Below are 27,187 nucleotides of genomic sequence, written 5' to 3'. Positions count from 1 at the left end.
AGCCGCGGCTGTGCTCCGGGGAAGGGGGCGCCTCCCGCCAGTGCCCCTCCTGGAGCCCCCCAGCACCCCAGAGCAGCAGAATGGGACCCTCGGGCCTCTGTGGGGGGAGCACCGGCAGCCACAGACAACTCCCCATCCAGATGTGCCGCCCCAGCTCTCGGGGTCTAGAGTCCCCCCAGTGATCCCTCCAACCGGAGGCAAACCTGAGCCGTCCCCAGGGCTTGCGGGGGGGGGGGAAAAGCGGATATTCCTCCAAGGAGGGGAAGCTGTCGGAGCCGGGGGGGACGGCTGGATTGCATTACCGGCTGCTCCAGCCCGGCCGTGGCTTTCCCGGGGTCTCCGGGAGCAGCAGTGGCCGGTTGGGTGAAGTGAGGAATGGGCCGGGTCCTGTGCCCACCCTCGGGGACGTCTGGAGAGCCAGGATACGGCCCTGGCAGCGCTTTGAGAATGGCGACAGGGGTGATGGGTGCCTGCCAAGTGTCCACCTGGAGATACCGGAGCCTTCCTCCCCCTTCTCCTTCTCCTCCTCCCCAGGGAAGGTGTAATTCCACCCTTCCTGCTTCTGGACGCTCTCCCGGGGTGCAGGATCACACCCCGGGCGTGGGGGTGAAGCCAACCCTAAGCCCTAGCTCCCTTCTCCAACCCCCCCCCCGCTAAGGGCCCGGCCCCCATTCACCGCACGGCTCAGCTCGGTGGGGCAGTGCCCCCCACCTGCACTACAGCGGTTCGGGGACTGCCCTGCCCGAGGGGTCCCGGCCCATTCCGGGAGAGCCGAGCTGGGCACGCTATGGAGGGCAGCAGCACCCTAAACCTTGAGGCAGGGAAGTCCTGCACCCCGACCCTCCCTGCACTCCGACCCTTCCTGCACCTCCCCAGCTCAGCCTCGGCAGGGACGCAGGCTGAGCCCCTCTGTTCTGAGGTAATTAATGCCATCCCATACAGGGCAACTATCGGCCAGCCCGCAAAGGGCATCTCTGGGAAACCCCCGGAGGTGGGTCCCAGCCGGCAGCACCCACAGGTGCCCCCAGCTCCCCCCGCCCCAGCTGGGATGGGGTCTCACGCACCCCGCGCTGGAGCTGAGGCAGAGCCCAACGCCCCAGCGACACGCCGCCCTCCCTGCCCCACAGTCACCCCACGGTCACCTCAAAGCCACCACCCGCTTCCCACGCAGGGATGTGCCAACCCAGCTGCCGCCTTCGCCCCCGGCCCCTTGCGCAACGGCCGGGGAGCGGATGTGGGGCACAGGATCCAGGGTGAAGGATCCGGGGTGTGGAATCCAGGGTGCGGGATCTGGAGCATGGGATATGGGGTGCAGAATCCGGGGTGTGGGATTCAGACGGTAGGATCTGGGGTACAGGACGCATGGTGTAGGATCCGGGGTACAGGATCTAGACAGCAGATTCTGGGATGTGAGATCCAGACTCTGAGACCCAGGGTGTGGGATCTGTGTGCCAGTGGGGCCAGGAGGAGCGACAGGGATACCACAGGGGGGTGATAAGACATTTATTGAAAAAGGAAGGGGGCGACAGAGGGAAGATGGATCTTGGAGGGGCTGGGACCTGGCACCGCCCCAGGCTGGGGGCGGGGGGGGGTTGGCGTTACCGTCTGGTACAATATTCACAAATAAATACTGGGGAGGGATCGCGGGGCAGGGCTAGGGGGCTGCGGGAACCAACAGCAACCCAAACCTAAACCAGCTCAAACCAGCCCAAAGGGCAGGGCGGGGCCACGTTACCCCCCGCCGCACCCCGGCGCCTCGCCAGGTCCCGAGCACTTCGTCCGCAGTAGAGCGGGGCCAGAACAGGAGATTCTGCTGCCCCTGCAGAGACCCCGCCCTGCAGAGGGAGGGAAAGCCGTGTGTGTGTGTCCCCCGAAAAAAAGGGGGTTCGCTGATGTACCCCCCGTGGAGAGATGCAACACCCTTCCCGTGGCCAGGGGATGAGTGCACGGGACTGAGGGGACACGGGGTGGGGGAGGGGGGAATATGGGGCCGCCGACACGGAGGGGGGTTGTCAGCTGAGCGGGGGCGTCACTCCCGAATGTAGACCCTGGTGCAGACAACGTCGTCGGCCGTCATGATCTGCAAGGAGAAGCAGGGTCACAGGCACAGCCGTGGCCCCCTCCCCATCCCACCCCACACCAAGGGAGTTTCCCAGTGCACACTGCAGCCAGCGCTGCCCCCAGGTCCCCGAATTCCCCCTCACCAGGATGAGCTCCCCGTCGTTGGTCATCTCTCGGGACCAGCCCGTCTTGGGCCCGTCACCCTTGAGCAGCCGCTGCTCACACACCATCTTGTTCTCGCTCTCCCACCTGGCCAAGCTCTGCAGGGGGATAGAGGACAGCGCTGGATGGGGCTGTGGGAACTCCCGGGACACCTCCTGCCCACATCAGAACATCTGTCACCACCCCTGGGAGCGGAACGGGCCGTTTGTCCCTGTGCCAGACGGGTGTCTGGGCTCATCTGTCACCTGGGGAGCAGGGAGGGGATGAGGGGAACAACGAGGGGTTGGGGGCGCAGGGAAGGGGTTGGGGGCTCAGGGAAGGGGTTGGGGGTACAGAGAGGAGTTAAATTGTATAAGGAGGGTTTGAGGTTTTGTGGTGCACAGGGAAGGTATGGGGGGTGCAAGGGAGGGATTAAGGGCACGGGGAAGGGTTGGGGGCACGGGAAGGGATTGAGGGGCCCAAGGCAAGGATGGAGGATGCAGAGAGGGGATGGGGAGCTAAGGAAAGTCTTGGGGAGCACAAGGAGAGGTTGGGGTGCAGGAAGATAAGGAAGCAGCCTACACGCTGTGGAGAGAATATGGCTGTGTGCAGACACACACACAAGTGAGAACTCCTGCCCTCATGCCAAACATGTTCACGCAAACTCACATGTGTGCACAAACATGTGTACATGCACACACACACATCTTTGTGTGCACACCTGAGTGCAGGAGAGTGCTGATGCCCCTGTATAATGTGTGTGCAGGCATGAGTGTGCACAGGTAAGTGTGATACAGGCGAGGGAGAGTTTCTGCCCTGGTCCAAAGTGAACACACACACACACACACACACACACAGAGTCACACTCACGCACACTCTCTCACAGGCACATACACACAGACACACTCACACACGTGTGCAGGCACCCATGCGTGCCCATGTGTGCACCTTGCAGGGCCGCCCATCCACCGTCTGCTCCTCAAACTCCTCGCCCACCCTGAAGCGGATCTCGGTGGTGCGCACGGGGGTCGAGGTGCGGATGTAGAAACTCTCCCCATCCTGACGGATCTCCACTGCTGGCTTCGCTGCCGCCGCCACCGCGATCTTCCGCAGCATCATGTTCACGCCTGGAGAAGGGGACGGTGGCACCGGGCTCCCCCTCCATACCCGCAGTGTGCCCCGGTGAACCGGGCTAGTTCAGTACCCTCGGGGAGATGTGGAGCCCACTGCCTCCCACCCGAGCCTGGGGGAGCACAGGGGCGCCGTGGCCGCAGCCCTGACACTTGGCAGTGACACGTCCCAGGGTACGTCGAGGACTGCAGGTGGCTCAAGGCAACCCATGGAAGGATGGACGAGCCCCACCGACCACATCTGGGCCACATATGGCTCTTGTTACCTGGTGGAGGGGATGGGAGGGGGAGGGTGCTGGGGATGGCGCCAGATGTGCCCGGGGGAAGGGACAGGGGTGATGGGGGCAAGGGCACACCCAGAGTGGGGTGACAGCGGGGACAAGGGCCCCAGTCTAAGCTCTGTGTTTGATGACCTGCATGACCCCCCTGAGGAGTCCCACATCTCCCCTGCAGCCCCCTCCCAACCACAGGGCAGCTGGGGCTTTGTCCCCGCTCCAGAGGTGGCTCATCCATCATGTCATGGAGCCCCCGGCTGTCACACAGGGAGCTGCTCTTTTGGGACATTGTTCCCATGTCACCCTCTGGGTGTGTACTGGCCACCCCCCGAGAGGGTCCCTGCACAAAGGAGGTCTCCCCACCACAAGATCGGGGGAGATACAGAGGAGCCACGGGTGCTCGGGGCAGCTCCAGGAGCCAAAATCCCCCATAGTGGAAAGGGACACGTCCCTGAGGGGTCCCCTCAATGGCCACGCCAAGTCCCCAAGAACACCCCTGGGTCCCTTCCCTCCCCCCGAGGCCTGATTCACACCGGGGGGATGGCCCAAAACCTTGCACAAGCAGACACAGCCCCCCACGCCCCCTACATGATGCTGACGGGGGTGGGGGAGAAGAAATAGCCCCCAAAGAGAGCAAAACCAAGCCTAGGGTGGTATGGTGCAGTCAGTCTGGGGGGCTGAAGATGATAAAGCCCTCAGCCCCTCCACCCGGGAGGGCCGGGGGCACCAGCCGGCAGGAACCCCCACTTGCGCCATGGGAAAGGAAGAGGGCTCCGGGGGGGCTGGCAGATTTATTTTCCTGCTGAGGTTTCCCCGAGCCGGTTCCAGCAGCGGGGCCAGGGCGGGGAGAAGGGGCGACGGAGGATCGGGAGTGAAACCCAAGAAAGTGATAATTATCCTGAAATATTCGTTACGTATCCCCTAACCTGGAAAATATTCTGCTCCAGCAGCTCCCCGGCTGGCGAGGAGCGGGTCAGGCAGAGGGGAGCAGTGGGGAAGCTGGATTTGATCCTGCCCAAAGCCCCGGGGATCCCCCGGCCTGTGGCTCCCCGAGTTCCAGCCCTTGCGATGAGTCCTGGCCCTCCCCACCCCCGCTCGCCAGGGACACTGCTCCGCACTGGGGGGCAAAGGGGCCCGAGATGAGGCCTGTGAGGATGGGACCCCAACACAGTGGGTCTTGCCTGGGCTGGATTTGGGGACACCGGCTGTACGCAAGGTCCCTGGGGCAGGTGAGCCTGCGGGTGCTTTTGGGATGTACGGTGGAGGGGCTGAAGGGGACCGAGGTGGTGGCAGAGTCCATGCTTGGGGGTGCCCATGCTTGGGGGACCACCAGAGTAGGGAAACTGAGGCACGAAACAGGGGGACCGCCAGAGGCCATGTGGGATCCCTCGGGAGTGGGACACGCTGCCCGGCCCCCTTGTTCCTTTGATTCCTCAGTGGGGCACGAATCACGAGAGCTTTGTTAAAAGGGGGAGCAGAGGGATCCCCCTGGCACACGACGGTTCCGGGGACCGTGACTCGGGGGCTGGAAGAGGATTTGGAGGGGTGATGGGGGGAAGCTCCCCGGCGCCCCGTCTCCCCTCCGCCGCCCCCAGCCCGAGGGAGTCCCGGAGGGACGCGGAGGGAGAGTGGGGCTCCACTCACCCAGCGCCTTCAGTAGCTCCTCGAAGTTTTCCGAACTCTTCATCTTCCAGTTCCCGGAGAAGTTGGGCATCGCGGCTGCCGGCGTGGGGGACGCAGGGAGGAGACCGAGGGGGGAATAAGCGGTTCGAGGATCCGCTGCACCCTCCGCACCGGCACCAGCCCCGCCGCTGGCTCCCTCCGTCCGTCCGTCCCGTCCCGCCCGCGCCGCCGTTTTATCGCCGGGCTGGTCCCACCCCCCGGCCCCGGCCCCGGCACGGAGGCTCCGCGCTCACCTGCGGAGTGCGAGCCCAGAGGGAGCCCCCCGCCCCGATTTGCCGTGGAGGTGCAGGCTGGACACACGATCTGGTTTGCCTGTCCCCCCCAAACTCCTCCCATTCTCCCCAAGATCTGTACCCTCCTAATTTCCCTGCACCCCCAAGGCTGGCTGCATCTCCCTGAGCTGCCTATATCTCCCTAATCTCCAGCATCCCCCCCCAAACTGCCTGTACTCCACATGTGCTGCACCCCCGGGAGCTGCTGTACCCCCCAAATCTGTCTGTACCCCTCCAAGCTGCCTGCACCCCCTGATCTCCATGTGTCCCCGCACAACTGTATGCACCCCCAAATCTCCCCGCACCCCCTGAGCAGCACGGCCGGTGAGTGTGCGCAGGACACGTGTGTTTGCACAGGTGTGATGTTGGCACAGGCGTGTGCAGGTGCTTGTGCTCACTCGTACACACTTGTGGGCACGAGTACATGCGCACCTCAGCGACTTTCCCATCCACACGACCACACACGGACTCACACACAAACTCACAGCCCTGTCTGTGCACACTCGTGTGTGTGCAGGGCAGGGGGGGGTTGTGGCCAAGCTTGGGGTGAGCTGCCAGAGGCAGGTGAAATCCTGGTCCCAGCCAGGTAACAAGCGCCGATGGGATTTCCCGAGGTTTCTGAGCCCTGGGAACCGCCGCGAGAAGGGCAGGTTGCGCCGCGGGGCCGGTTCTGGGCAAGAAAAGCAAGTAATGGCGTTTCTGGTTCAGCAGGAGAGCTGGAATGGAAGGAGAGAGATTTCTTCTCCGATTTGGGGTGAAAAGGCCCCACAGAGCCCCCGCCGCCCCCCTCCTCCTGGCCACATCCCCCCTGTGCCCCCAGAACCTCCGGCTCGGGCCGGCGAGCCAAGTCCTGGCTTGCCGCATCCCTAATCCCCCGAAGAACAGGATTTCTCACCAAGCACTGACATAACCTCACCTACAGCAGCGCCGAGACCGTGCCAGAGGGGACAAAGACAGGCAGAGCTGCAGGGACTCGGGAAGGGGGTGCTGGTGAAGGGTCACCCCAAATGCTTCACCCCAGGGACGCAGGAACTGCGTTCCCCCATCCTGGAGTCACAGGATGGGCAGTACTGTGGTTTGCTCCAAATCTGGGGAAAATGGGGAAGAAAAAAAAACCAACCCATCTCCATTCCAGGATAAAGGGTGGAGGGGTCTGGGGTGGGGTCTGCCTGCAAACCCCTCGGGGCACCCCCTGTCCCTCTCGTCCCGTGCTGGGTACCATGACCCAGTGGGGTAATGAATGCCAGCGCCAGCAGCCCCACATCTGGAAGGGATTCTGCCGGGAAGGGCGGATAAAGCCTTCGCACTCCACCCTCCTCTCTCTCCCCATCCCGGTGAAGCCCTAGGGGTGGGCAGGCAAACTACTGGCCCCAAATAACCCCCCCCCCCCCCCCCCCCGGAGCGCCGGTCACCCCTAGGAAGGGCACAGATTCTCTGGGAGGCGGGTGAGGAGTTGTGTCCCCAGTGCCAGGGCAGCAGCAGCTGGCTCAGCCTCTGGAAACATCCGGCAGCATCCTCCGCCCGCACCCCCCTTCCCGGCAAAAATCCTCCCAAACCACAGAAATCCTGAGCGCAGACCGTGGTGGGGAGGAGCCCCCCAGCCCCGGCAGGGCTCATTACTGCCCTGGTACCCCCGTGGCCCCCCCCCCCAAATGTTGTTGGTGTCCCAGAGCCCCTCCTAGGAGGATGTGGTTGCTTGGGGATGTTCCCCCCGTCTCCGGTGCCCGGGATCCACCCCGGGAGGCGGTGTCTGGTACCCTCACCCCATACAGGAGCCAAAGTTGTTGGGGATCATCCCAATTTCCCCAGCCTCTCAGTGCGTTGGGAGAGAGGATGGGGGGACTCCACCGTGGGGGGCTGGGGGATTGAAGCCTGAGCAAGGGCAGGTCACCCGTCGTCTCCACCCCATGTCCCCACAAATCCTTCCCAGCTGGCGGGACGCAGCCTCCACCCCTCGCCTCTGGCCACGGCCACGGCCGCTGCGGAAATGAAGCACAGCTGGATGGCGCGACCGAGTCCGGCCCCGGCCCCCTGGCCGATGAGACCCCCGGCTGTGGGGCGGGAGGGAATCCACGTGCCCCGAGACCTCTGCTGTGCCTCCACAGCGGGACCTTGCCCTGGCCCAGGACCCCGATCCAGCCACAGCCCCCGCCCAGGACCCTTACTCAGCTCCAGCTGGTTCTGGGTCCGAACCCTGATCCAGCCCAACCCTGCCCGGGCCCTGAGACCTTTCCTCAGTCCCAGGACTCTACTCCAGTCCTGCGACTCTGCCCCACTACCAGGACTTTGCCTCAGCCCTGGGACCTTTTCTTAGTCACGGGAATCTACCCCGTTCCAGCCCGTGCCCGGTCCCCAGCCCCATCCGGAGGGATCCCAGTGTGAGAGTCAAGCGAAGCCCCCGGGATCCTGACCCGCATCCCGCACTCGCCGGGGGCTGGGGCCCGGCCGGCTGCTTCTCATTTCCAGGGCCATAAACCCTTTTAACGACCGGCCATTTGTAACAGCTGTAAAGCCCCTAATCACCGCCAAACCCAGCCCAGACACAAAGGCTCCCGCCTGCTCCTCCGCTCTCCCACCTTCCTCTGGATTTTGGGGCTCTGACAGCTTTCCCACCCCCACCCGGGCCGTAGGGACGGGTGTGCAAGGCAGGAGCGGGAAGGATGAACCCCTCCAGAACTGAGCAAGCTTCCGCCCCGTGAGATGCTCGGGCATCCACTCTTCAGCACTGCGGGGGGACCATGATTCTGCGCGTTTAACCCCAAATAAAGGGGGAAGAGCCCCTCCCACTGCGGGGTTGTACACCCCAAAACCCTCCCTCGGGCTCTAGCGCCCCGAGCCAAGCGCAGCCACGTAAACATGAAGAAACGCTGGAAAAAGTGACGCACGTCGGGGGCCCGGGGCAGCGTCCAGCCCGGCGGGGGCGGGGGGATCCCCCAAGGCGGCTGCGAGCTCGGCACCGGCACTGCTCCCGGAGCTGCCGCGGCCCCTCGGTTACAGCAACACCAGGGACCCACGGGTGGTTCAAGCAGAAAAGGGGATGCGGGGGGCTGCCCAAAGCCGGGGAAGGGGCCAGCTCGTCCCTGGCATGAAGAGGAGGCGGAGGAAGAGCCCGCGAGACGCAGATGTAGAAGGGTGCCGAGTGACGGCAGTGACCCGGTGGCCCGCCTGCAGCCCTCGCCCACCGGGGCAGGGGGCTCCTCCCCAGCCCCACCGAAGGGAAGAGCTCTTTAATAATTTCTTTTTAATTAGGATTTTGCACATAAAACCTTTCTCTTCAAAGCAGTTCCCGTTAGGTTCAGGCGCCTTCAGGGTATGACCACCCTCCGGTGCCGGGGGTGTCCCCGGGCCAGCGCGGGGGGGACTTGCCCGCGGCTGTTGGGGTCGTTCCCAGGGCAGCACGGGGTCTCGGGCAGGTAGATGGTGCAATGCTGCTCCCCATGCCCGGGCTTGTCCCGCCCCTTGCACAACGAGGAAGGTGGAACTTAACCACAGAGGAAAGCAGCTCCCAGAGCGGAGTGGGGACTTTCCAGAGGGATCTGAGCCCCCCACCCACTCCTACACATTGTCCCAGGGCATTTGGGCAGCTCCAGGTACTGACAGAGGTAGTTTTGGGAAGAGGAAGGAGCCCACTCCTTTCTCAAAGCTCCAGTGATGGGGGCTGTGCTCAGGATGCCCCAATGTCACTCCCAGATCAGGACCAGCAGCAGCCCCGACGTGCTCGGGGGATGCAGGATCCCAGAGATCCCTCATGGGGAAGGCACCGTCCAAGGCCCTCCCCACATTCTGGGGAGAACAGGGCAGAACAGCAGTGGCACCACAAGGCATGTAAGGCTTGGGGACAAGGGATGTCACACCTGGCTCCTCATCAGCCCAGCAGCACGCACAGGAGCCTCGAGGGGTAGGACCAGGCCTGGGAGCATCACTCTGGATCTCCCCAGAGGCAGGACCAGGCCAAGGCCATCACTGTGGGCCCCTCAGAGGCAGGACCGAGCTGGGGGTGTCACTCACAGCCCCCAGGAGTGTCACTTTTGCTCTGGGTTCTGCCGCAGGTGCTGCTCCCACTCCTCTTCCACCACCTTGTAGAGCTCCATGGTGGCCCGGGCGTCCTCCACCGAGGAGTGGCCACTTTTCCCTACCTGTGGGGACAGACACAAGTCACCACAGCTCCCATTTTGGGGGGCAGCCAGAATTGGGGGGGGGTGGGATATACAGAGATTAGGGAGTGCAGTCAGCTGTGGGGCAATGCACGCAGCAAGGGTGAGGGGATGCATGGAGATAAGGGTGCAGGAGGATTTGGGGGTGCAGGTGCATCAGGTGGGGGAAAGTGTGATGATCAGGGCATATAGGGAGCTGCAGGGGGCTGCAGGCAGATAGGAGATGCAAGCAGTTCTGGTGGGGTGCAGGCAGCTTCGGTGGGCAGATGCAGGGAGATGAGGGGCTGCAAGCAGCTGTGGGTGGGGTGCAGGCAGAATTGGGGATGCAAACAGATTTGGGAGGGTACAGAATGATGCATGAAAATAAGGGGGTGCAGGCAGATTTGGGGGTATGGGAAGCTCCGGGGGGATGCAGGGAGCTTAGGGGAGTACAGGCAGATTTAAGGATTCAGAGAAAACTGGGGAGGTGCAAGCAGCGCTGTGGGGCATGCATAGCTATTAATGGGAAAAGAGCAGGAAAAAAGCCCCCAAGGCTGCAAGGGTTGAGCTGAGGGTTCCCCCTGCCCACAGGCTGCTTTCCAGAGAAAGGGAAACTGAGACACAAGGCTGCCTTGCTCCAGGACTGGCAGCAATGGCTGAACTCAGGGTGCCTTGGATCTTCCCCCAGGGATGGCCCTTCCCTCCCCACTGTCTCCCTGGCATGGTACAGGGGGTCCCCACCTCCTGGGGGCTCCAGCCATGGTACCTGGATGTCCTGGTTCAGCAGTGCTTTGGTGAGGCGCTTCAGGGAGATGCTCACGTTCTCTGGGAAGCCACCACGGCGGTTCAGCAGGGGGATCAGGGATGTGTCCCGGGTGAGAGCTTTGGGGTGGTAGTACCGGAGTGCTTTGAAGTCGTTGTGGATGGCATGGCCGACCACGACCTTCCCAGCAAGGATCCGCAGCACCTGCAGACAAGGGAGGGGGTTGAGACCCCCAGCAGCGCCTTCCATGCTCCACGGGAAGTTTCTGCCCCCCAAGAATGGGGGCAGCCCCATGGAGCAGAGCTGTGGGGCTGAGTGGGAATGGCGCAGCATGGGGACAGTCCCTGTGCCCTGCAGGGCAGGTGGGGGGATATGGCAGCCCTGGACCCCCACACAGCTCCTGAGCTGTAGAGCTCGATCCTGTGCCCCCCACCCGTGGCCCTGCAACCGCCCACTCCGTACCCTGGACCATGAATTCAGGCCTGAACCCCCAGACCCACGATCCCCACCCCACCCAAGAGAAACAGAGCCAGGCCTGCAGCCCCTCATCCCTAGCCCATAACCCAGCCCTGACCCCGAATTCAAGTCCTGCAGCCCAGCCCTGTCTCCCCACCCTCCACTCCTCACCCCCAGCCCCCACCCTGCAGCCACTCCCTCCCACCCCTGCGCTCCCATCCTCGGCCCCACAGCCCAACACCCCAGCCCCGCACCCAATGCCCCGCCTCGGCCTCAGCCCCTGAGCAGCAGAGCCCAGCCCCACATTCCCCAGCCCCGGTTCCACATCTCCCATCGCTGCAGCCCCCACTCCCTGCCCGGAAACCGCCCCGCACCTGCTGCTGTGCCCTGCGGAAGGGTACGGCCTTGTCCATATGGTGCCGGCGGATCCCGCTCCAGCGGGTCCGGTAATCCACGATGGGGGCCTCGGGCCGCACGTACTGATCGTACACGACGTCACCCTCGTAGGTGACGATGCTGCATCGGGCCAGGGCGCTCGTGCGCCCGCCGGGCCCCGTGCCCACCATCTCACAGTCCATGGCCACGAATTTGGGGGGCGCCGGGGGGGCACCGCCGGTCTTCGGGGTGTTCCGAGCTGTCCCTCGACTCTTCCCCTTGGTTTTAGCGGGAGCACCAGTTCCAGTGAAGTCGTTTTGGGATGCCGGGGGGGCTCCGACAGCGTTGGCGGAGCCCCGAGCCGCCCCCCGACCCTTCCCCTTGGTCTTTGCGGGAGCATCGGTCCCGGTGGGGCCGTTCTCTTTGGGGCACGACCTGGGCTGGCCCGAGCGCGGCTTCCCCGGGCCGCCCCTGCTCCCCCCAGACCCCCGTCCTGGGGCCCGCCGGGGTCCGCCCGGTGCCGCCGGGAGCTGCTTCTGCCGCAGGACTCCCCGGCGCTCCAGTTCTCGTCGCCGCCGCACGAAGCTCTGGTGCTTTCGGTTCCCCGGCTCCTTCTTCGGGCGGCGCTCGGGGGCGGCGAAGTCCACGTTGAGGATCAAATCGTCCATGGCGAGACCAGGCCCGGGCCGCTACAGTGCGGACAGGAGGCTCAGCGGCGGGACCGCTGGGTAGCGGGGATCTCCGACACCCGGGACTCCCGGCACCGGCCCCCGGAGACCCCCGCTCCCACCCAACCCCCCCCTTCGCCTCCGCGCCCCGGAACCGGAAATCCCGGGGAGACAAGCGGCCGGCCCGGTACCGGCAGTGACGTCATCCACACGCGCCGCGGCGGGAACGCGGCAGCGCCAGCTGCTGAGGGGCGCGCGCGGCTAGGCGGCTCCGTGACGTAACTGGTGGCGTCATGTCGACGTCACAGGGCATCGGCGATATGCCCGGTATCCCGGCCGGCCCGGTGACGTCACGGGTGCTCGGGGGTGAGTGATGCGGCTCCGGGGGGTGTCTCGGTGGGGGTGTAGTGTCACAGTGCTATGACGTCATGGCGAGAGGTGTTACGCATCATCTCGTGACGTCACTGCCTGATTACGTCATTTGGCTGCTGAATGGGATGGGCAGAGCCAGGGACGGGATGAGACCTGGGGTGATGCGGTAGTGCCAGAGCTCATGTCCCGGGTGACTTCAGAGTGCCAGGGCTGATGTGCCCCTGCTGCCCCAGGAGCTGCCATGGCAGCCACCCCACCTCCCACCCCACACCTGCACCTGGAGCAGTCCCCGGAGCAGCGTCGAGCTGCTGACATCATCCGCCTCCTGACGCTCTACCGGCCCCTGCTCGACGCCTTCGTCATTGTGAGTGTCCCAAAGCTGTCCCCAGGCTGTGGCCCCCCGGGCTCTGTTCCCCACACTGACCCCACTCCCCACAGGATTTCTTCACTGATGGCCTGTGGGCACATCTGCCCCCAGCTTGGCAGCCCACCCTGGCCAGTGCCAGCCCCGTGCAGCTGGCCGGGCTCCTGGGGGGCCGTGGGGGCCCAGGAGCTGCCTGGCCCCTGTCCCTCCTGGCCTTTGCCGCCGCTGCCCGGGCCCTTGCCTTCCCTCGGGGGTGCCCAAGAGGGTCCCTGCGCCCCCCATGCCAGAGCTCCCACCTGCACCCGCTTCTCCGCCGCCATGTCAAGCCCAAAAAGCAGCACGAGATCCAGCGCCTGGGCAAGGTGAGCACCCCTCCCAATCCCCTGAGACCTCCCAACTTCTCCCAGCCTCCTAACAGCCCCCCTTCTCCACAGCTGCTGAAGCGGCTGAGTCAGGCCACCGGCTGTGAGCATGTGGTGGATATTGGAGCAGGACAGGTAAGAGCAGGGGGACACAGAGGGGTCCCAGAGGATCCCCCCCACCCAAGCTGAGCTTGTGTTCCCCCACAGGGCCACCTTTCCCGGTTCTTGGCCTTTGGCCTGGGCCTGTCAGTCACTGCAGTGGAGAGTGATGGCCGCCTGGTGGGCCTGGCAGAGCGCTTTGACCAGGAGCTGCTGCGGGAGCTGGGGAAAAACAAGGGGCTGGGACACAAAAGGCCCCCCCCGCATCCCCTCACCCCCCGGGCCCCGCAGCACGTGGCTGGGCGCCTGGACCCTGCAGCTCCCTGGGGGGAGTTCCTGCTGCCCCCCAACCCCCCAGGACCTAGGCCCACTGCCCGGAACCCATTGGGGGGCCCGGGAGGCTCTGAGGATGGGGAGCAGGTGCTGGTGACAGGGCTCCACGCCTGCGGGGACCTCAGCCCAGCCCTGCTGTGCCACTTTGCCCGCAGCCCTGCTGTGGCTGCTGTGGCCTTGGTGGGCTGCTGCTACATGAAGCTGTCAACCACCCCGCAGCCCCCTGGCTGCCCTCTGGGCTACCCCCTGAGCACCTCGGTGGCTGCACTGCCAGGCCACCAGCTGTCCTACCGGGCACGAGAGGCTGCGTGCCACGCGCTGGAGGAGTACGAGGGGCGGCTGCGTGGGGGCAGCCCCCACCTGCGCGCCCACTGCTACCGTGCCGTGCTCGAGAGCCTCATCCGTGCCACCGACCCTGCCAAGAGGCACCTGGGCCTGCAGCCAGGCAGGAAGGCGCATACCCTCAGCTTCCTCCAGTGAGTTTGGGCAGGGGGATCCCCTTCTGCATCCCCTGGTGGTGCCCAGTGAGTCTGGGGAGGTGGGACCTCTTTCTGGGACATCTGCTGCCCTTCCCTGAGTTTGGGGATGGAGGATCCCTTTCTGAGACGTCTCTTAACCCGCCATAGTTTGGGGAGGGAGGACCCTTTTCTGGACCTCTCCTTGGGAGTCTGGGGAGTGGGGACACCCTTCTGTGTTCCCTCCTGGCCCCACAGTGAGATTGGGGAGGGAGAGGAACTCCCTTCTGGGACCCTCCTCATGCGTTTGGGGATGGGGCATTCCTGTCTGGGACTCCCCTGCCCTCTTTCATGACAGATACGCCCACCTGGGGCTGCCTCTTGCGGGACTGGACCCGGCAGGGGTCCTGCTGGACTCAGGGGCTGTGGGGGCCATGCTGGAGCAGCAGCATAAGGTGGTGGCATTCTGCACCCTGGGGCAGCTTCTGGCACCTGCTGTGGAGACGCTCATCCTGCTTGACCGTCTGCTCTATCTGCGGGAGCAAGGTAGGCATGGGCAGGGCTGCCAGGGTGATTTTCCCCCTCCTCTGTTTCCTCTCTCCCTGGACCCCCTTCTCCACTCTCCTCACACTCCTTTACCTTTTACCCAGGTTTCCACTGTGCCCTTGTGCCCCTCTTCAACCCCCGGTTCTCCCCGCGGAACCTGGTGCTGGTGGCTGCACGGACCCCGCTGGCCACAGTGCTGGCCGGGCTGGACAAGGACAGCGAGGACAGGGACATCAGCGAGGATGAGGATCTGGGGGAAGCAGAGTCCCCCAGGGAGGGGCAGAGCCCCCACAGCCCTGGGCACACACCATAATAAACCCTGCATTTGTATGGTCCAGGGCTGGGTGTGAGTGAGTCAGTACTGTACGAAAAGCACTGCATGCTACAAACACAGAAAACCAAGGAGGTGTTTATTGCAGAGCCCGGCTAAGGGGGCTTCCAGCTCCCCCAGTTAATACCAGTAGGATTTCTTGGCCCGGCGTGTCTCCACGATCCCCATGGCATCCATGATCTCCTCCTCAAAGGTCTTCAGGGACGGCCGATACGTCTTGGCCAGCGCATCCTCCTCTGATGTGTCCTTGGGGCCATCTGTGCAGGCAAGGGGACAGCGCTGACCCCCTGTGTCCCCTGTCACATCCCCCCAGCCTCCGCCACCATCCCACTCACCAATCCACTGCTCGGGGACAATGCCATCCTGGCGTGGCTGCGGGGGCACGGGCAGGATGCGGCCACTGCGCAGTGACACGCGGACGCGCTCGCCCTCCTCTGTGTACCGCCACTCCACCTCTGTCGGCTTCCTGTGGGCACACGGCGTTGGCAGGGGGCAGGACTGAGGTGGGGGGCAGCAGTGGGGTGCCCTCAGCACCTCCCAGGCCATTACCGGTCTTCGGGGTCCACCAGGCAGATCTGGTTGAGCAGCAGCGGTGCCTCACTGGCGATATAGGTCCCGGAGTACTTGGCTGTGCGGTTGACGTAGCGATAGTGCTGCAAGGGCATGGAGGTCACAGACAGCCTGTGGCCTTCCCACAGCCTCCTCCAGACTTCCCTGCTCCAGCCTCACCGTGTTCAGTCCTTCCACCACCACCCAGTTGCGGGCTTGCACCACCTGGGTGACCAGCCCCTGCTTCCCCACGTCCTTCCCGGCCAGCACCTGGACCTGTGTTGGAGAGAGGGGCAGAGGTGGGACCCCCAGCCCAGCTGCCAGCCAGGAGGGAACCTGGGGAAGGGGGGCCTCACCGTGTCACCCTTAAACACCTTCCAGTCGTCCTTGGCAACGGGTTCCACAAAGACCTTGCGGCGGCGCTGCCCTGGGGGGTTGCGGAGCCGGGCAGCCATGGAGTCAGGAGGCCACAAGCCGTGCCGGTACCCCGGGGGCAGCCGCGGCCGTGCCGCGCTCAGCAGGGCCGAGAACTGCATGGTACTGGGGACTGAGAAGTCAGGGGAGTCACTGAGGCCCTTGGGGACACCCCTCGTGCTCCCTAGGGTGATGCGTGTCCGGCGCTGGTCGAGATGCAGGGATCCAGCAGAGCCCACCCATCACCAGAGGAGTCACCTGCACCCACCCAGGCCCTGAAAGAGCTCCCCCTGAAGGGGATCTGGGAGAGCAGCACCCACAAAAGGGACCCAGGGATCTCACAGAATCTCATCCCCACGCCCCCAAATGGGAGCCAGTCCCCAACAGACCCCCAAAGGGGATCCAGGTACTGGCAAGCCATCCCTCACCCATGAATGGACCCAGGGATCCCACAGGGCACCCCCCACACAAAGGGTACCAGGTATCCTGAAAAGCACCCTCTACTCCCAAAGGGGACCTGTAGAGCCCTCCACTCCCCGAAGACAACCAAGGAGTCACAGACACAGTCTCTTTCCCCAGAGAGGAACACGGGCGTCCCACAGACGGGGAGAGCACCCCACCAAAGAAGACCCTGGGGTCCCACAGACCCTATTCCCCCAAAGGGCACACCGACACCGGCAGAGCCTCCTCCACCCCCGAAGGGCCCCATGAATATTGCAAACTCCCCCCTCACTCCCAAAGAGAACCCGTAGAGTCCCCCACCACCCGAACGGGAACTGAGGGGTCCCGCAGAGCACACCCCCTTCACCCCGCCGTAAACGACACCCAGGCGTCCGGCAGAGCCCCGGCCACTCCCAAAGGGCCCCAAGCCCCGGCAAACCCCTCCAATACCCCAGAAAGGGTCCTGCAGAACCTCCTGGTCGCCAAAGACGTGCCTGACCCCGACTCCGCTCACCTGCGGGGCCTGCGCCGCTCCCGCGCTCCGAGGGGGGCGCGGCCCAGAGGGTGGGCGTGGCCAGGAGCAGCGCAGGCCCGGACGCGGCGCTGCCGTGGCGCGCGGCCCTGCCTGGGAGCGCTGCGGAGGCCACGGGGGTGGTGCCCGGCGCAGGGCACGCCGGGAGCCGTGGTCCTGGCGCGGGGTATGCCGGGAGCCGTAGTCCCGGCGTCCCCGGTGTCCTTCCTCCCTCCGGCCCCGCCGCAGCTCCCGCGGCGCTTCGGCCCGCGGTGGAGCGGCTGCCGGGAGATGTAGTCCCGCCGGGGCTGGTGCCCGGCCCCGGCTCCATTTTCTGCTGCTGTCCTCCCTGTCTCCGGGGCCGGTCCACGGGCAGGGGAGGGTCTCCACTGTCCCCTCTGCAGGGAGCCGGGCACAGACAAATTCCCCCGGTTTGTCCCCTCCTCACGGGGTTGTGTGTGTTGAACAGGGTGCCCAGAGAATGGTCACGGCCCTAAGCCTGCCATAGCTCAAGGAGTGTTTGGACAAGGCCCTCAGGCACAGGATACAAGTCTGAGGTGTTCTGTGCAGGGCCCAGAGCTGGATCTGATGATCCTGACAGGTCCCTTCCTGCTCAGGATATTCCAGCATAAAAGTTGAGTGCTTGGACAACAGTCTAGGATGTTGGGACTGGGGGCATTTTGGGATGTCCTGTGCAAGGCCAGGGCTCAATGATCCCTGTGGGTCCCTTCCAGCTCAGGATATTCCACAATTTCATGATCCTAAAGGTCAAGGAGTATTTAGACAATGTTCTTGGATGCTGAGATTTTGAGGTGTTGTGTGCAGGGCCAGGAGTAAGACTTGATCTTTCCGTGTCTCTTCCAGCTCAGAGCGTTCTATGATTCTGTAGTTCCTATTTTAGTTCCCCTCCAAAACCTTCCCCTGGCTCTTTCCCTGCCCCAGCCCCATCTCTCCCTCTGGTCCATGTGCTCGCCCCCCCCTATCCCAGAGCTGCCACCTCTCTGGGCAGCCCAAAGGGTCCCAAAACCACCCATGCAGGGGGGTTCAGGTGCTAACCCAGGGCCCACAGGCATTTTAAAAAGGCAAGATTCACTTTTATTTCAAATCAACTGCTCAGCCCCGAGGAATCACTAATACAAAGCGTGCGCCCACAGCAGGGCAGGCACGGAGCACTCGGGGTCAGTACCGGGCTGCTCTGCACTCCTCTTTTTTTTTGTAGTTTTTTTTTCTTTTTTTTTTTTTTTTCCTTTTGAAATTTAATTTTGGGGTGGTTTCTCTCATCCGGAGCTCCGGACGCGACGAGCCGGCATGGGCGACACAGGGGAGCACCCAGGACCCGGCAGGGAAGGATCACCTCGCTGGGGAAGTCACTACAGGCTGTGGAGGCCAAGAAGAGACCCAGGTTCTTGGTCAGACCCTGTGGTGCCAGGGATGCCCCCAAGGCCTGGAGGCTGTGGGGACAGGGGTCACCGCACCACCCTCACCTCTCCTTGTGGTCTCTGACCTCCTCCTTGCCCTCCTGCTTGGCTTCGTTGGTGTCTGGTGCGTCAGCAGTGTCACTGTTCTTCTCCCCTTCGCCCGGGTTGGCTTTGGGCTCCTCCTTGGGGGCCTCTTCGTTGTCCACCTTCTTGTCCCCTTCCTGCCCCTCCACATCCTTGGGGCGTTTGGGGGAGTCCTGGGCCAGGGGAGCTCAGGTCAGCCCAGTCCCCATCACCCACATCCCCATCCCCAGCAGCCCACCCAGTACCTCCAAAGCATCTTCTGCTTTCCTCTTGATCCCGGCTTTCTCATTCTTCTCCTTGGACTGCTCATCAATCACCAGCTTCCCCTCCTCATCACTGCTGGCCTCCGCGTTGCTCTTCTTCTCCCCATCTCCCTCTGGCTCCCGCTCGGCCGCCTCGGGGCAGCTTTTCTTCTGGGTGGGCTGTGGGAACAGGGGAATTCACAGAGGGCACCCAGGGAGGAGGAATGGGGGGGGAGGTGGGATGGAGGCCCCTTAGCTCATTACCCACCTGGTAACCAGAGGCTTTGACTGTGGGCGTGTTCTCGATCTCCCACAAACCTTCGCTGAACCCTTTCCGCTTGTTGGGTTTTCCAAATTTCTCCTTGCACTCCTCATAGGGGAAGAGGTCTTTGGGCCCCAGGAATGCCCTGTGTCAGGGAAAAACAGTGAGGGGTGGGGGGAGGGAGGAATCTCACTTTTCCCAAACTCACTGGCACCACCCACCCTGTAAACCCTGTAAACTCACGTTTCATGGGTCCCGAAGAAGAAGACTTGGTACTTATTGGAGGAGGATTTGACTGCAGCTTCTGGCATCTCATCAATCTATGTGACACAAAGGACAGGGTGAGAGGAGAGGGCATAGACCCCTGGGGCTCCTCAGACACCAGGAGACATTACCCCCCTCCAGCGTTCTATTGATGGGCACAGTTCCGGAAAGGAACATGTGATTCTTTAGGAATCCACCCACTGTCCAGAGACAGTGCTGGCAAGAAGTACTCAGTAGAACAAGTGGTTGTGCCCACTGGTGTGGGGGCCAGTGGGACTCTCCTTCTCCCACCCCCTCCCCCCTTAAGCTCTTGTCTAGACCAGCTCAGACACACTCAGCACTGCCAGCAGTGCCAGTGGAGCCACAGGCGTCCCCTCCAGCCTGGGCCAGAAATGGGGTGCCTGGAGGGACACTGTCCTGCTGCTGGGACACCCTGGCCGAAATGGGGTCACCAGACAAGTGGACAGCCTGGCGAGGGCTGTGGGGTCAAGCAGCAGCCGGTGTCAAGCCCACAGGCAGGTGCTGCTCCACCGAGCATGAATAATCCCAAGGCACCAAGCGGGAACGGAGTGAAAGCAACTCCGGCTGCTTTTTATAGCATCTAAAAATAACCCCCCCTGCAGCCAGCAGCCATAAATTCCCTGAGAAAACCTCAAAGGGAGGTGGAAGGAGCTGAAGGAGGATGCGGGTGGGGGTCTTGGAGCAGGCGCCAGCACGTCACCAGGATGGAAGGTGCCAGCACAGATGGCTGGGATGCTGGGTTCCATTCCCAGTGCTCTGCTGACTCATGGCACAACCTTTCCTAAGTCACCATGACCTCTGCAGCTTGCTGAGCCTCAGTTTCCCCAGCCAGCAGGGCTGGGGTGTTGTGATAGGGTGGACCTGGCCAAGAGTTTCCTCCTAATTTCCTTCCCAGAGCTGTGAATGGAACTAACACTTGCCCCTGTGCTGAGGCGCAATGCCGGAACAGCCCCAGAGGCAGATGGAGAGGATGGGACACTGGGAGGGGCTCTGTACAGGCACCAGAATGTGGTGGATGATCGGTGTGACGTCCCACTCCTGGGTGGGATGTGCCTTTGTGCCATTCCCACTACCCAAATGTGGTTTGGGGCATCCAGGCCATCCTGCATCAGGATCCAGGGGGTGTTTCAGGATTGGTGAAGTGCTCTCACCCAGAGCCCTGGGGCTACTGGCACTGTCATGCCCCAATACCACCCGACCCTCACAGGCATGGTGACATTCCAGAAGCAGGGATGGTCCCCAGCAGAGTAAAGATCAGTCTGGCCCCTGCACCAATCCCCAGCAGGACCCTGGCCCATGGAGGCAGCTGGGAGCAGCAGCTCTATCCCTGCATGGCACGGAAGGCGGAGGAGGGGATGATGTGACTCAGAGGGGAGGCCACCAGCCCAGCCCAGCCGGGGATGGTGCTTCCCTGCAGGCCACGTTCCTGCAGGTCAGTTCTGGGACAATGTGGCAAAGGCCCCTAGAGCCTCCAGGCAAGAACATGGAACTCAGACCTGCCTCCGCCCCCCACCCCCGCCAGGCTTGGACAGGGATCCCATAGCCCCTTGCCGTGCCAGGACCCTGACAGAGATCCCCCAGCTGTGCTGTTCCACAAGTGAGTTTCCAAATCTCCTTCCCCAAGGAAAGGCAGCACATATAAAGGCATGGGCAGCAGGTCCAGGGCTGGCTGCTCTCTGGCACTGTGTCCCCAAGCCGACTGTTGCCTGTCCCCAGCCCAGGAACTGAGGGGCTCCATGGGACATGGAAGCTGGGATCCCCTGCACAGCCCATTCCTGCCAGCGCCAGCCCTTTATCAGCCCCTCCTGCACCCCAAGGGCATGCAGTGGCTCTATCTGCATGGGCAGGCAGGGACCGGAGTGCAGGGACAGGGGGCAGGCGGGTGACACCCCATTGGGGACAGTGATAGTGCAGGCGGGTGCAAACCCGCCCAAAAACCCTGGGCTGCCCAAACTGCCCCATGATGGGGGCTCAGGGCTCATGGCACTGTCACATCCCATGTCCGTTTGTCTGTCCCTGTTGCTTGCTGGACAGTGGCAGTGGGGGAGACAGGGCTACAGTGCCAGGGTAAAGTCCACGGTGCCCATTTCTGTCCCCCCGCCAGCTCCTGCAAAAGGCACTGATGTCACAGCCTGGCCTTGCCCAGGGACCTGCATTTGGAAGCTGGGGGGGGGAATCTGAAAACAGGCTGGGACAGGCCCCCTGGGAGGGGAAGCTCTGGAGCGTGGCAGGGGAGGGACAGGCACATACCCCCGCTCTGGACTCTGCCCCCAACCTCTGCTCTTCACCTTTGCAACTGGTCCATGGAGCATGGCTGGATGTAGCCTGCCCTGCACTGGCCATGGGGGCTGGGAGCAGCCCCCTCCTTGCCTCAGTTTCCCCACTGCACGACAAAGCTGGCAGCAAGGAGATGGTTGTCAGGAAGGGGAATTAATGGAATTAACTCATGTGGGTCACATATGGTTCATTAAGCATGTGGGGGAACACACACACCAGGTGGGGAGCCTGTGGCATCCATGAGACCCATGGGTGCACCCATGCACTCCCCAGGGCTCTCCTCAGCCCTGGGGCCATCACTGGGCCCCATCCAAGAACCAGACTGGCAATGGGCAGCAAATTACTCGAAATCTGCTCCAGAGGGTATGACCAGCAAGATCCTGAACCCACTGCACACCCAGCCATGGGAACAGGAGATGCCCAGGAAGGGAGATGTCAGTGATGCCAGGATCCCTAGTGTGGTGCTTCGTTCCCTGTCATGCTCCTGTGCATGCTTCCTGTATGGAAGAGGGGCTGTGGATCTGGCCACAGCAGCAAGGAAGCACCAACAGGTAGGTGACAAGGAGGGTCCACCATAAGGGACCCTGCAGAGAAAGGGTGAGGGGAAGAGGGAGGCAAGCATCATCTTCCAGGTGCCAGCGACTCTCTTCCCCCTCTCATGCCTCAGTTTCCCCTCTGTTTAATGCTGCCCCAGTCAGGAAGAGTTTTCCACTGGAGGCAGGGGTTGAGCTGCTGGTGTTGGGGGACAGTGCCAGGTGTCATCCCCAGGGAATGGATCTGGGGAACAATCCTCCCCCGCAGTGCTGCCAGTTTCCCCCTCCATTTCTTTCCCTATCTCTCTGCTCCAGCCACACCTGGTTGGAAACAAATATCCCAGCAAACGCCACGCGTGGCCGGGTAATGTTTCATCACAGCACCTGATTAGTCACGGGCAAGCCCTGCCTGCTTCACCCTGACCGATTAGTCACGGTGGGGAGGGCTGCACTCCAACCACCTCCCTGAGCAACCAGCACCCCTAGGTTTGGGGATCCCAACCTCCTGCTGCTTCCAGAGGGGGAAAAAACCTGTTCCCTGCCTGTCCCAGCAGCCCCGAAACACTCCTGCCATGGTGGCAGCGAAACCAGGCGCCGGGAGATGAGTGGGGCGTGAAACCCGAGCGGACCTGGGAGCACTCAGGCGCTAATTCGGTCCCCGGGAGCTGAGCCCGGCACGAGGCTTTGCGAGCCGGCGTCACCGCCGCCGAGGGCACCCGGCACAGCGGCATTTCGGGAACCGGGGCCGAACCTCGCTGCGATGAAATGGGTGGAAGAGGATGGGGCAGCGGGCCGGTGCTGGGGGTCAGGAGAGCATCGCTTTCCCTCGGCGAGAAGCTGCTGTGGAAAAGCAGGCGGCGGTGGAAGCAGGCGCCGGGCTCCCAGGGATCCCTCTGGCTCCTCCTCGCAAAGCCGCTTTCAAATGCGCGTTGGGAGGCCAGTGCCAAATCCGAACGGGCTCCCAACCCCCTCCCGGCCTCCCCGCCAGAACCCGACAAACCAAACAAAAGTTATTCAAATCCGGGAGAGGAAGGAGGAGGGGATGGGGGAAACGGGGGATCCTCGACCTTTAAAGCCCACCGCCCCATTCCTCCCCTTTTCCGCTCAATTTGGGGTCTCCAGGCAGCCCCAGTGCCCTTTGCAGCACGGCCGAGAGGAGAGCGTGTATGTGTGGGGGAACACTCCAAGGAAATTTTAAACTGCATCATCAACCGCTTAAAAATAACCAGCGCCGTGTTGTGTAGCCAGAGCTGCCCACGGTCCTCGGCCGGGGATCCGGCCCTGACAGCTTTAGGCTTCATCCCAGGGGTCCCGGGCTCATGGCACGGACCTCCCAGGCAGGCCCACACCCTCCCGGCGCCCAAGGACCCTCTCCGGCGGGAGTGAGCCGGGGGGCAGTGGCGGGGCCGGCACATGGTGGGGCCTCGACCCCCCTCCCCCCGCGCCCTTCCTGTATGCACGGCCCCCCCTTCTCCCCGTCCTAAGTCCTCAATAATTCTATCGATTTTCTAAAGCCAAACTCCCGGCGAGCGCTGGCACCTCTCTGGCACCCGTGGCAAGAGGTAAGGCCACGAAGAGCCGGGGGACACGCTCAGGGACCTGCCAGCGAGGTCAGGGCGGGGGGTTTGGCCAAACCCCCCCGGGCTCCTCCAGATCATCAGTGAAGCGGAGGGGAAGCGACTGGGCCCTCCCCGGGGTCTCGCAATGGAGCGGGAAGGGCGTCGTGGTGCGGCCCCACGTGTAAAAGGGACCCCTCGGCACTGAGGGGGGGGGGTCACCGCGGGGAGGGGCTCACCCCGGGATGGCCCAGCCTCGTGCTCCGGTGCTGGATGCGGCCCCGGTCGCCGGCCGGCCCAAGGGGGGTCCCCACTCCCACACGGCGGCAGAAGCCACGCGGTCTCCACCCGTGACCCCCCGGGAGAAAAATGAATAAACAGCACAAAAGGGGCCCGGGGGAGCCCGGGACGTTGTTTCCAACACATTAAATCCCCACAAGCCAAACGAAATGTCCCGAAAGCGCCTCCCCAAGCCTCGGTACCGAGCAACCCCCAAGTCCGTCGGGCCCGGCCTTACATAAGGTGCCAGCAAAGTTGGACCCCGGCCCCGATGGAAGGGGAACGGGGGGAATTGAAGCCTGACCCCAGTGCGGACACACGCCCTGCCGTTACACGGGGGCAGCCTGACCCCGGTGCGCCCCATCCCCCCATCCCCCGGGGCACCGAGGCCGCCGCGTTATGCAACGGGGAGCACGGGAGAGAGCACGGGGGGGGCACCGGTGGGTCCCATGGCTCCCCCACCCCTTCCGCAGCTCCTTACCCGGGCAGGCCAGTGCGGGTAACCCTTCATCTTGGCGAAGACCAGGTCCCCGCATTTGTATTCCTTCTGCCGGTTGGACCGGGACATCTTGGCTGGCGGTTCCTCCCGGGAGCGGGGGAGCGGGCGGGGGATGGGGGAGGGGAAGAGGGGGTTAGGGATGAAGTTTGGGAGGCAAAACCCGGCGAGGCAGGGCTTAGCCAAAAAAAAAAGAAAGAAAAAAAAAAAAAAAAAAAAAAACAAACACCAACAACCCAAAAAACCCCTCCCTAATCCGAGGGGGGAGGCGCGGAGGCAGCGGCTGCTCTGCCCCCCGGCGCAAAGCCCGGGCGGGGGGCGGCGGCGGCCCCGGGGTCAGCGGCGGCGCGGCGCAGCGACGGAGGGCCCAAGCCCCATGCGGTTGTTTGTGTTTGAAATTCAATTGCTCCCTCCCTCCGCCGCCACCCCCCCCCCCCCTTCTTCTTCTTCCTCCTCCTCCTCCTCCTCCTCCTCTCCTCCTCTCCTCCTCCCGGTGGATGCGCTCGGAGCTCGCAGGCTCGGCAGCGCTGCCTGGGCGCGCACACCCACCGCCCGCCCACGGGGCCGCGTGCGCCCTGCGTAGACCCGGCCCCCAAAACCGCGAGCGGCGCCCAAAATGTGCCCGGCTGCAGGTGGCCCTGAAAGGGGTGTGGATGCTTCCAGCCGCGATGTGTCACGAGGGAACAGGGACGCGACCCGGGGTGACACCAGAGGGACCCCCGGGCTTGCGCTCGGCGTTGAAACGGAGGGGTCCGGTGCAAATTCGGTGTTACAGCGTGCAAAATTTATGTAAAACAGCGGAAAACGGGCGTAAAGCCGTGCGAAACCAGTGTAAGACGATGCAAAACCAATGTAAAGCATCACTAAAATGGTGTAAAAACATGTAAAATGGTGCAAAACTGTCATGTGAAACTGAAAAACAGGTCTAAAACTGGTGCATAACCAGTGTAAACCAGCACCAAAATGGTGTAAACCCCTGTGAAAGAGTGTAAAACTGGCATAAAATCGTGGTAAACAGTGCAAAATTGGCATAAAGCTATGTAAAACAGTGCAAAACTGTTTTTAAACAATGCATAGCAGTGCAAAAGCTGTGTACAAAAGAGAGTACAAAACCAGTGTAAACTTACGTTACAACGGTGCAAAACAACATACATGGTGAAACCATCTAAAACAGTGCAAAATGTGCAAATCAGTGCAAAACCAGTCTAAACCCAGTGTAAGATAATGTAAACCCAGTGTAGCAGCATCCCTAAAATGGCACATCCTAGGTGTAGCTGAAAATGTGATAGAAGAGGGAGGTCAGCCTTTGAAAAGAGAGAAAAAATCAAGGATTGTGAGCATTTGGTGTCCACCTAGGGTCCTCTCGGCTGAGCTGCCCCATTCACCCCCAGCAGAACAAAGAAATTTTCCTTAGAAACCCCTTGTCCTGCAGAGCCTAGGCTGGAGCTGCTAGGGCACCTGGGAAATCTCTGGATGCCTGGGGAGGAGGTTTGGGCCCTAGCCAGCCTTGGCATGGGGTTACAGGGTGACAAAGTCACCAGGACAATAAATAAATCGTCACCTTGGTCCCTGCTTCAAACCGAACCTGGGTGCTGCTGTCTCTGTTGGGACAAATATCCAACCAAAATACCCAACCAAATACCTGGGATTATATTAAACACAGGTTAAGTAATTTGCAAGACCAGAACCTCCACCCTGACCTGGCAGTCGGGGTTCCTGGGCTGGGCTCTTTTCTTTCCATACCCGTGTGCTTTCCTTGGCTGAATTTCTCCTAACAAGCTGCAAAGTAACACAAATAAATAATCCACAGGGTCACAGTTGACAGCAGGATCCTACTGCCTCGGGGTGAGACCAGTCTCAAGGAATCTCCACCTGCAATGGAAAAATGGACAAAGGCTGAGCAAAACAAGGATTCCTCCCTCTTTCTCCACAGCAGGAGCCAGACCTTGTTAAACTGTGTTCCTCCTCTCCCTGCCAGACTCCTTTGATTTTCCTCAGCAGAAGATGAGGGCTGCCTTGTATTAGAGGTTGGGGTGGTTGAACCACTCTGTGCTCCTCAGTGAATCACCCATTCCCAGTTCCTAAATCGTAAAAATTTACAAACCTGGACACTTAGGAAGGAGTGAAAAAAATCTGCCAGGAAGGTCCCAACCAATACCCAGGAATCTTTATGGCTGCTTCCAGCCCAAACTATAATTCTGAGTGCAAGGGGTGTTTTGCTGGTGAAGTGACAGCAACACTGTCCACAAAAAATCTCCACCTCTATTTTGGTTTCCTTTGGATTTGTAGAGCGGATTAGTGGAGCTGTGAAAGGAGAGGGCTTTGACACACTTTGGGGTTCAGCCCCTGTGATGGGGGTTCACTCTCCCAGTGGGCACACTTGCGTGTCACTACAAAGACAAAGTCTTGCTGTTTCTGCTGGATATGGAACCCTCATTCTCAAGGAAAGGGGCTCCTGAAGAGAGACTGTTACAGATGAGACTTTCTATGAGCCATAGCGGCCCTGTGGCCACAGGGACACCTTCCTTCTCATTGTCTTCCTCAGTGTCCTTGTGCTGGGATTGCTTGGCTTTGCCCTCACAGGTCACAGCTGTGTAAGGAGCGGGGGAAAACGTAACTTGTGTGTCCCAGCTCCTGGAATCCTCCCATGCCTGTCCCTCCCGCTCCCCAAGGCCTCAATGCCTATTTTTAATACTGTATTTTTAACACTCCTCAGCCCTCCAGAACAGGCCAGGAGGGGTGGGACAGGGCACGTTGGCTGGATTTCACACCGTTCCAAATGACAGAGGGTTCAGGATAAGCTCCTCATTTATCTTCATTTTGCTTTAATTACTTGTGCTGGTACTTCAGAGGAGCTCCGTAAATCGCTTCCCTGGGTGTTGGGGACCCAAATTCAAGCTGAGCTCATTGCTTATTAAGGCCAGAATGACCTAGAAAGAGGTCAAAGGTGTCAAATCGAAAATCAGCAAGGCGCCAGAGGGATAAACAGGGTACAGGCCATGCCTCCTGCATCCCAGTCCA

General features: G+C 62.3%; 5 protein-coding genes across 12 annotated transcripts; 1 reads left to right on the top strand and 4 right to left on the bottom strand.

The window, feature by feature from the left end:
- Positions 1-1,530: 1,530 nt before the first annotated feature.
- CRABP2 (cellular retinoic acid binding protein 2) lies at positions 1,531-7,971 on the bottom strand. Of its 3 annotated transcripts, none has more exons than XM_083878787.1 (7): positions 7,728-7,971; positions 6,479-6,650; positions 6,048-6,278; positions 5,252-5,326; positions 3,151-3,329; positions 2,205-2,321; positions 1,531-2,080 (listed from the first exon to the last, which is right to left on the bottom strand). In XM_083878787.1, the coding sequence occupies exons 4-7, from the start codon at positions 5,319-5,321 to the stop codon at positions 2,030-2,032; spliced, it is 417 nt and encodes a 138-aa protein (XP_083734913.1). In that variant the 5' UTR covers positions 5,322-5,326; positions 6,048-6,278; positions 6,479-6,650; positions 7,728-7,971; the 3' UTR covers positions 1,531-2,029. The 3 variants fall into 3 exon arrangements, with proteins under 3 accessions (XP_083734913.1, XP_083734914.1, XP_083734912.1); XM_083878788.1 differs by having other exon boundaries at positions 6,048-6,232; XM_083878786.1 differs by lacking the exon at positions 6,048-6,278.
- Positions 7,972-8,822: 851 nt separating this feature from the next.
- On the bottom strand, positions 8,823-12,103 carry ISG20L2 (interferon stimulated exonuclease gene 20 like 2). Its single transcript, XM_083878747.1, has 3 exons — positions 11,289-12,103; positions 10,462-10,662; positions 8,823-9,698 (listed from the first exon to the last, which is right to left on the bottom strand). Exons 1-3 carry the CDS (start codon positions 11,955-11,957, stop codon positions 9,585-9,587), a joined length of 984 nt encoding a protein of 327 aa, XP_083734873.1. The 5' UTR covers positions 11,958-12,103; the 3' UTR covers positions 8,823-9,584.
- Positions 12,104-12,184: 81 nt separating this feature from the next.
- On the top strand, positions 12,185-14,815 carry METTL25B (methyltransferase like 25B). 4 transcript variants are annotated; one of them, XM_083879217.1, is made up of 7 exons: positions 12,185-12,323; positions 12,563-12,693; positions 12,768-13,055; positions 13,128-13,190; positions 13,263-13,963; positions 14,301-14,488; positions 14,593-14,815. In XM_083879217.1, exons 1-7 carry the CDS (start codon positions 12,251-12,253, stop codon positions 14,799-14,801), a joined length of 1,653 nt encoding a protein of 550 aa, XP_083735343.1. In that variant the 5' UTR covers positions 12,185-12,250; the 3' UTR covers positions 14,802-14,815. The 4 variants fall into 4 exon arrangements, with proteins under 4 accessions (XP_083735343.1, XP_083735345.1, XP_083735342.1 ...); XM_083879219.1 differs by lacking the exon at positions 12,768-13,055; XM_083879216.1 differs by having other exon boundaries at positions 12,768-13,190.
- A 66-nt stretch (positions 14,816-14,881) lies between these two features.
- MRPL24 (mitochondrial ribosomal protein L24) lies at positions 14,882-16,770 on the bottom strand. Of its 2 annotated transcripts, none has more exons than XM_083879198.1 (6): positions 16,674-16,770; positions 15,725-15,915; positions 15,549-15,644; positions 15,369-15,472; positions 15,155-15,285; positions 14,882-15,076 (listed from the first exon to the last, which is right to left on the bottom strand). In XM_083879198.1, exons 2-6 carry the CDS (start codon positions 15,902-15,904, stop codon positions 14,940-14,942), a joined length of 648 nt encoding a protein of 215 aa, XP_083735324.1. In that variant the 5' UTR covers positions 15,905-15,915; positions 16,674-16,770; the 3' UTR covers positions 14,882-14,939. The 2 variants fall into 2 exon arrangements, with proteins under 2 accessions (XP_083735324.1, XP_083735325.1); XM_083879199.1 differs by having other exon boundaries at positions 16,738-16,756.
- Positions 16,771-17,806: 1,036 nt separating this feature from the next.
- Positions 17,807-24,623, bottom strand: HDGF (heparin binding growth factor). Of its 2 annotated transcripts, none has more exons than XM_083878977.1 (6): positions 24,152-24,623; positions 18,984-19,060; positions 18,747-18,885; positions 18,482-18,658; positions 18,219-18,409; positions 17,807-18,111 (listed from the first exon to the last, which is right to left on the bottom strand). In XM_083878977.1, exons 1-6 carry the CDS (start codon positions 24,236-24,238, stop codon positions 18,105-18,107), a joined length of 678 nt encoding a protein of 225 aa, XP_083735103.1. In that variant the 5' UTR covers positions 24,239-24,623; the 3' UTR covers positions 17,807-18,104. The 2 variants fall into 2 exon arrangements, with proteins under 2 accessions (XP_083735103.1, XP_083735102.1); XM_083878976.1 differs by lacking the exon at positions 24,152-24,623 and adding an exon at positions 23,909-23,929.
- Positions 24,624-27,187: the final 2,564 nt, after the last annotated feature.

The sequence above is a fragment of the Zosterops lateralis genome (genome assembly GCF_965231275.1).
Source record: "Zosterops lateralis genome assembly, chromosome: 27".
In the NCBI taxonomy this organism is placed as follows: Eukaryota; Metazoa; Chordata; class Aves; order Passeriformes; family Zosteropidae; genus Zosterops; species Zosterops lateralis.
The sequence above is the reverse complement of the archived record's forward strand: the minus strand, read 5'-3'. Positions and strand labels throughout refer to the sequence as shown.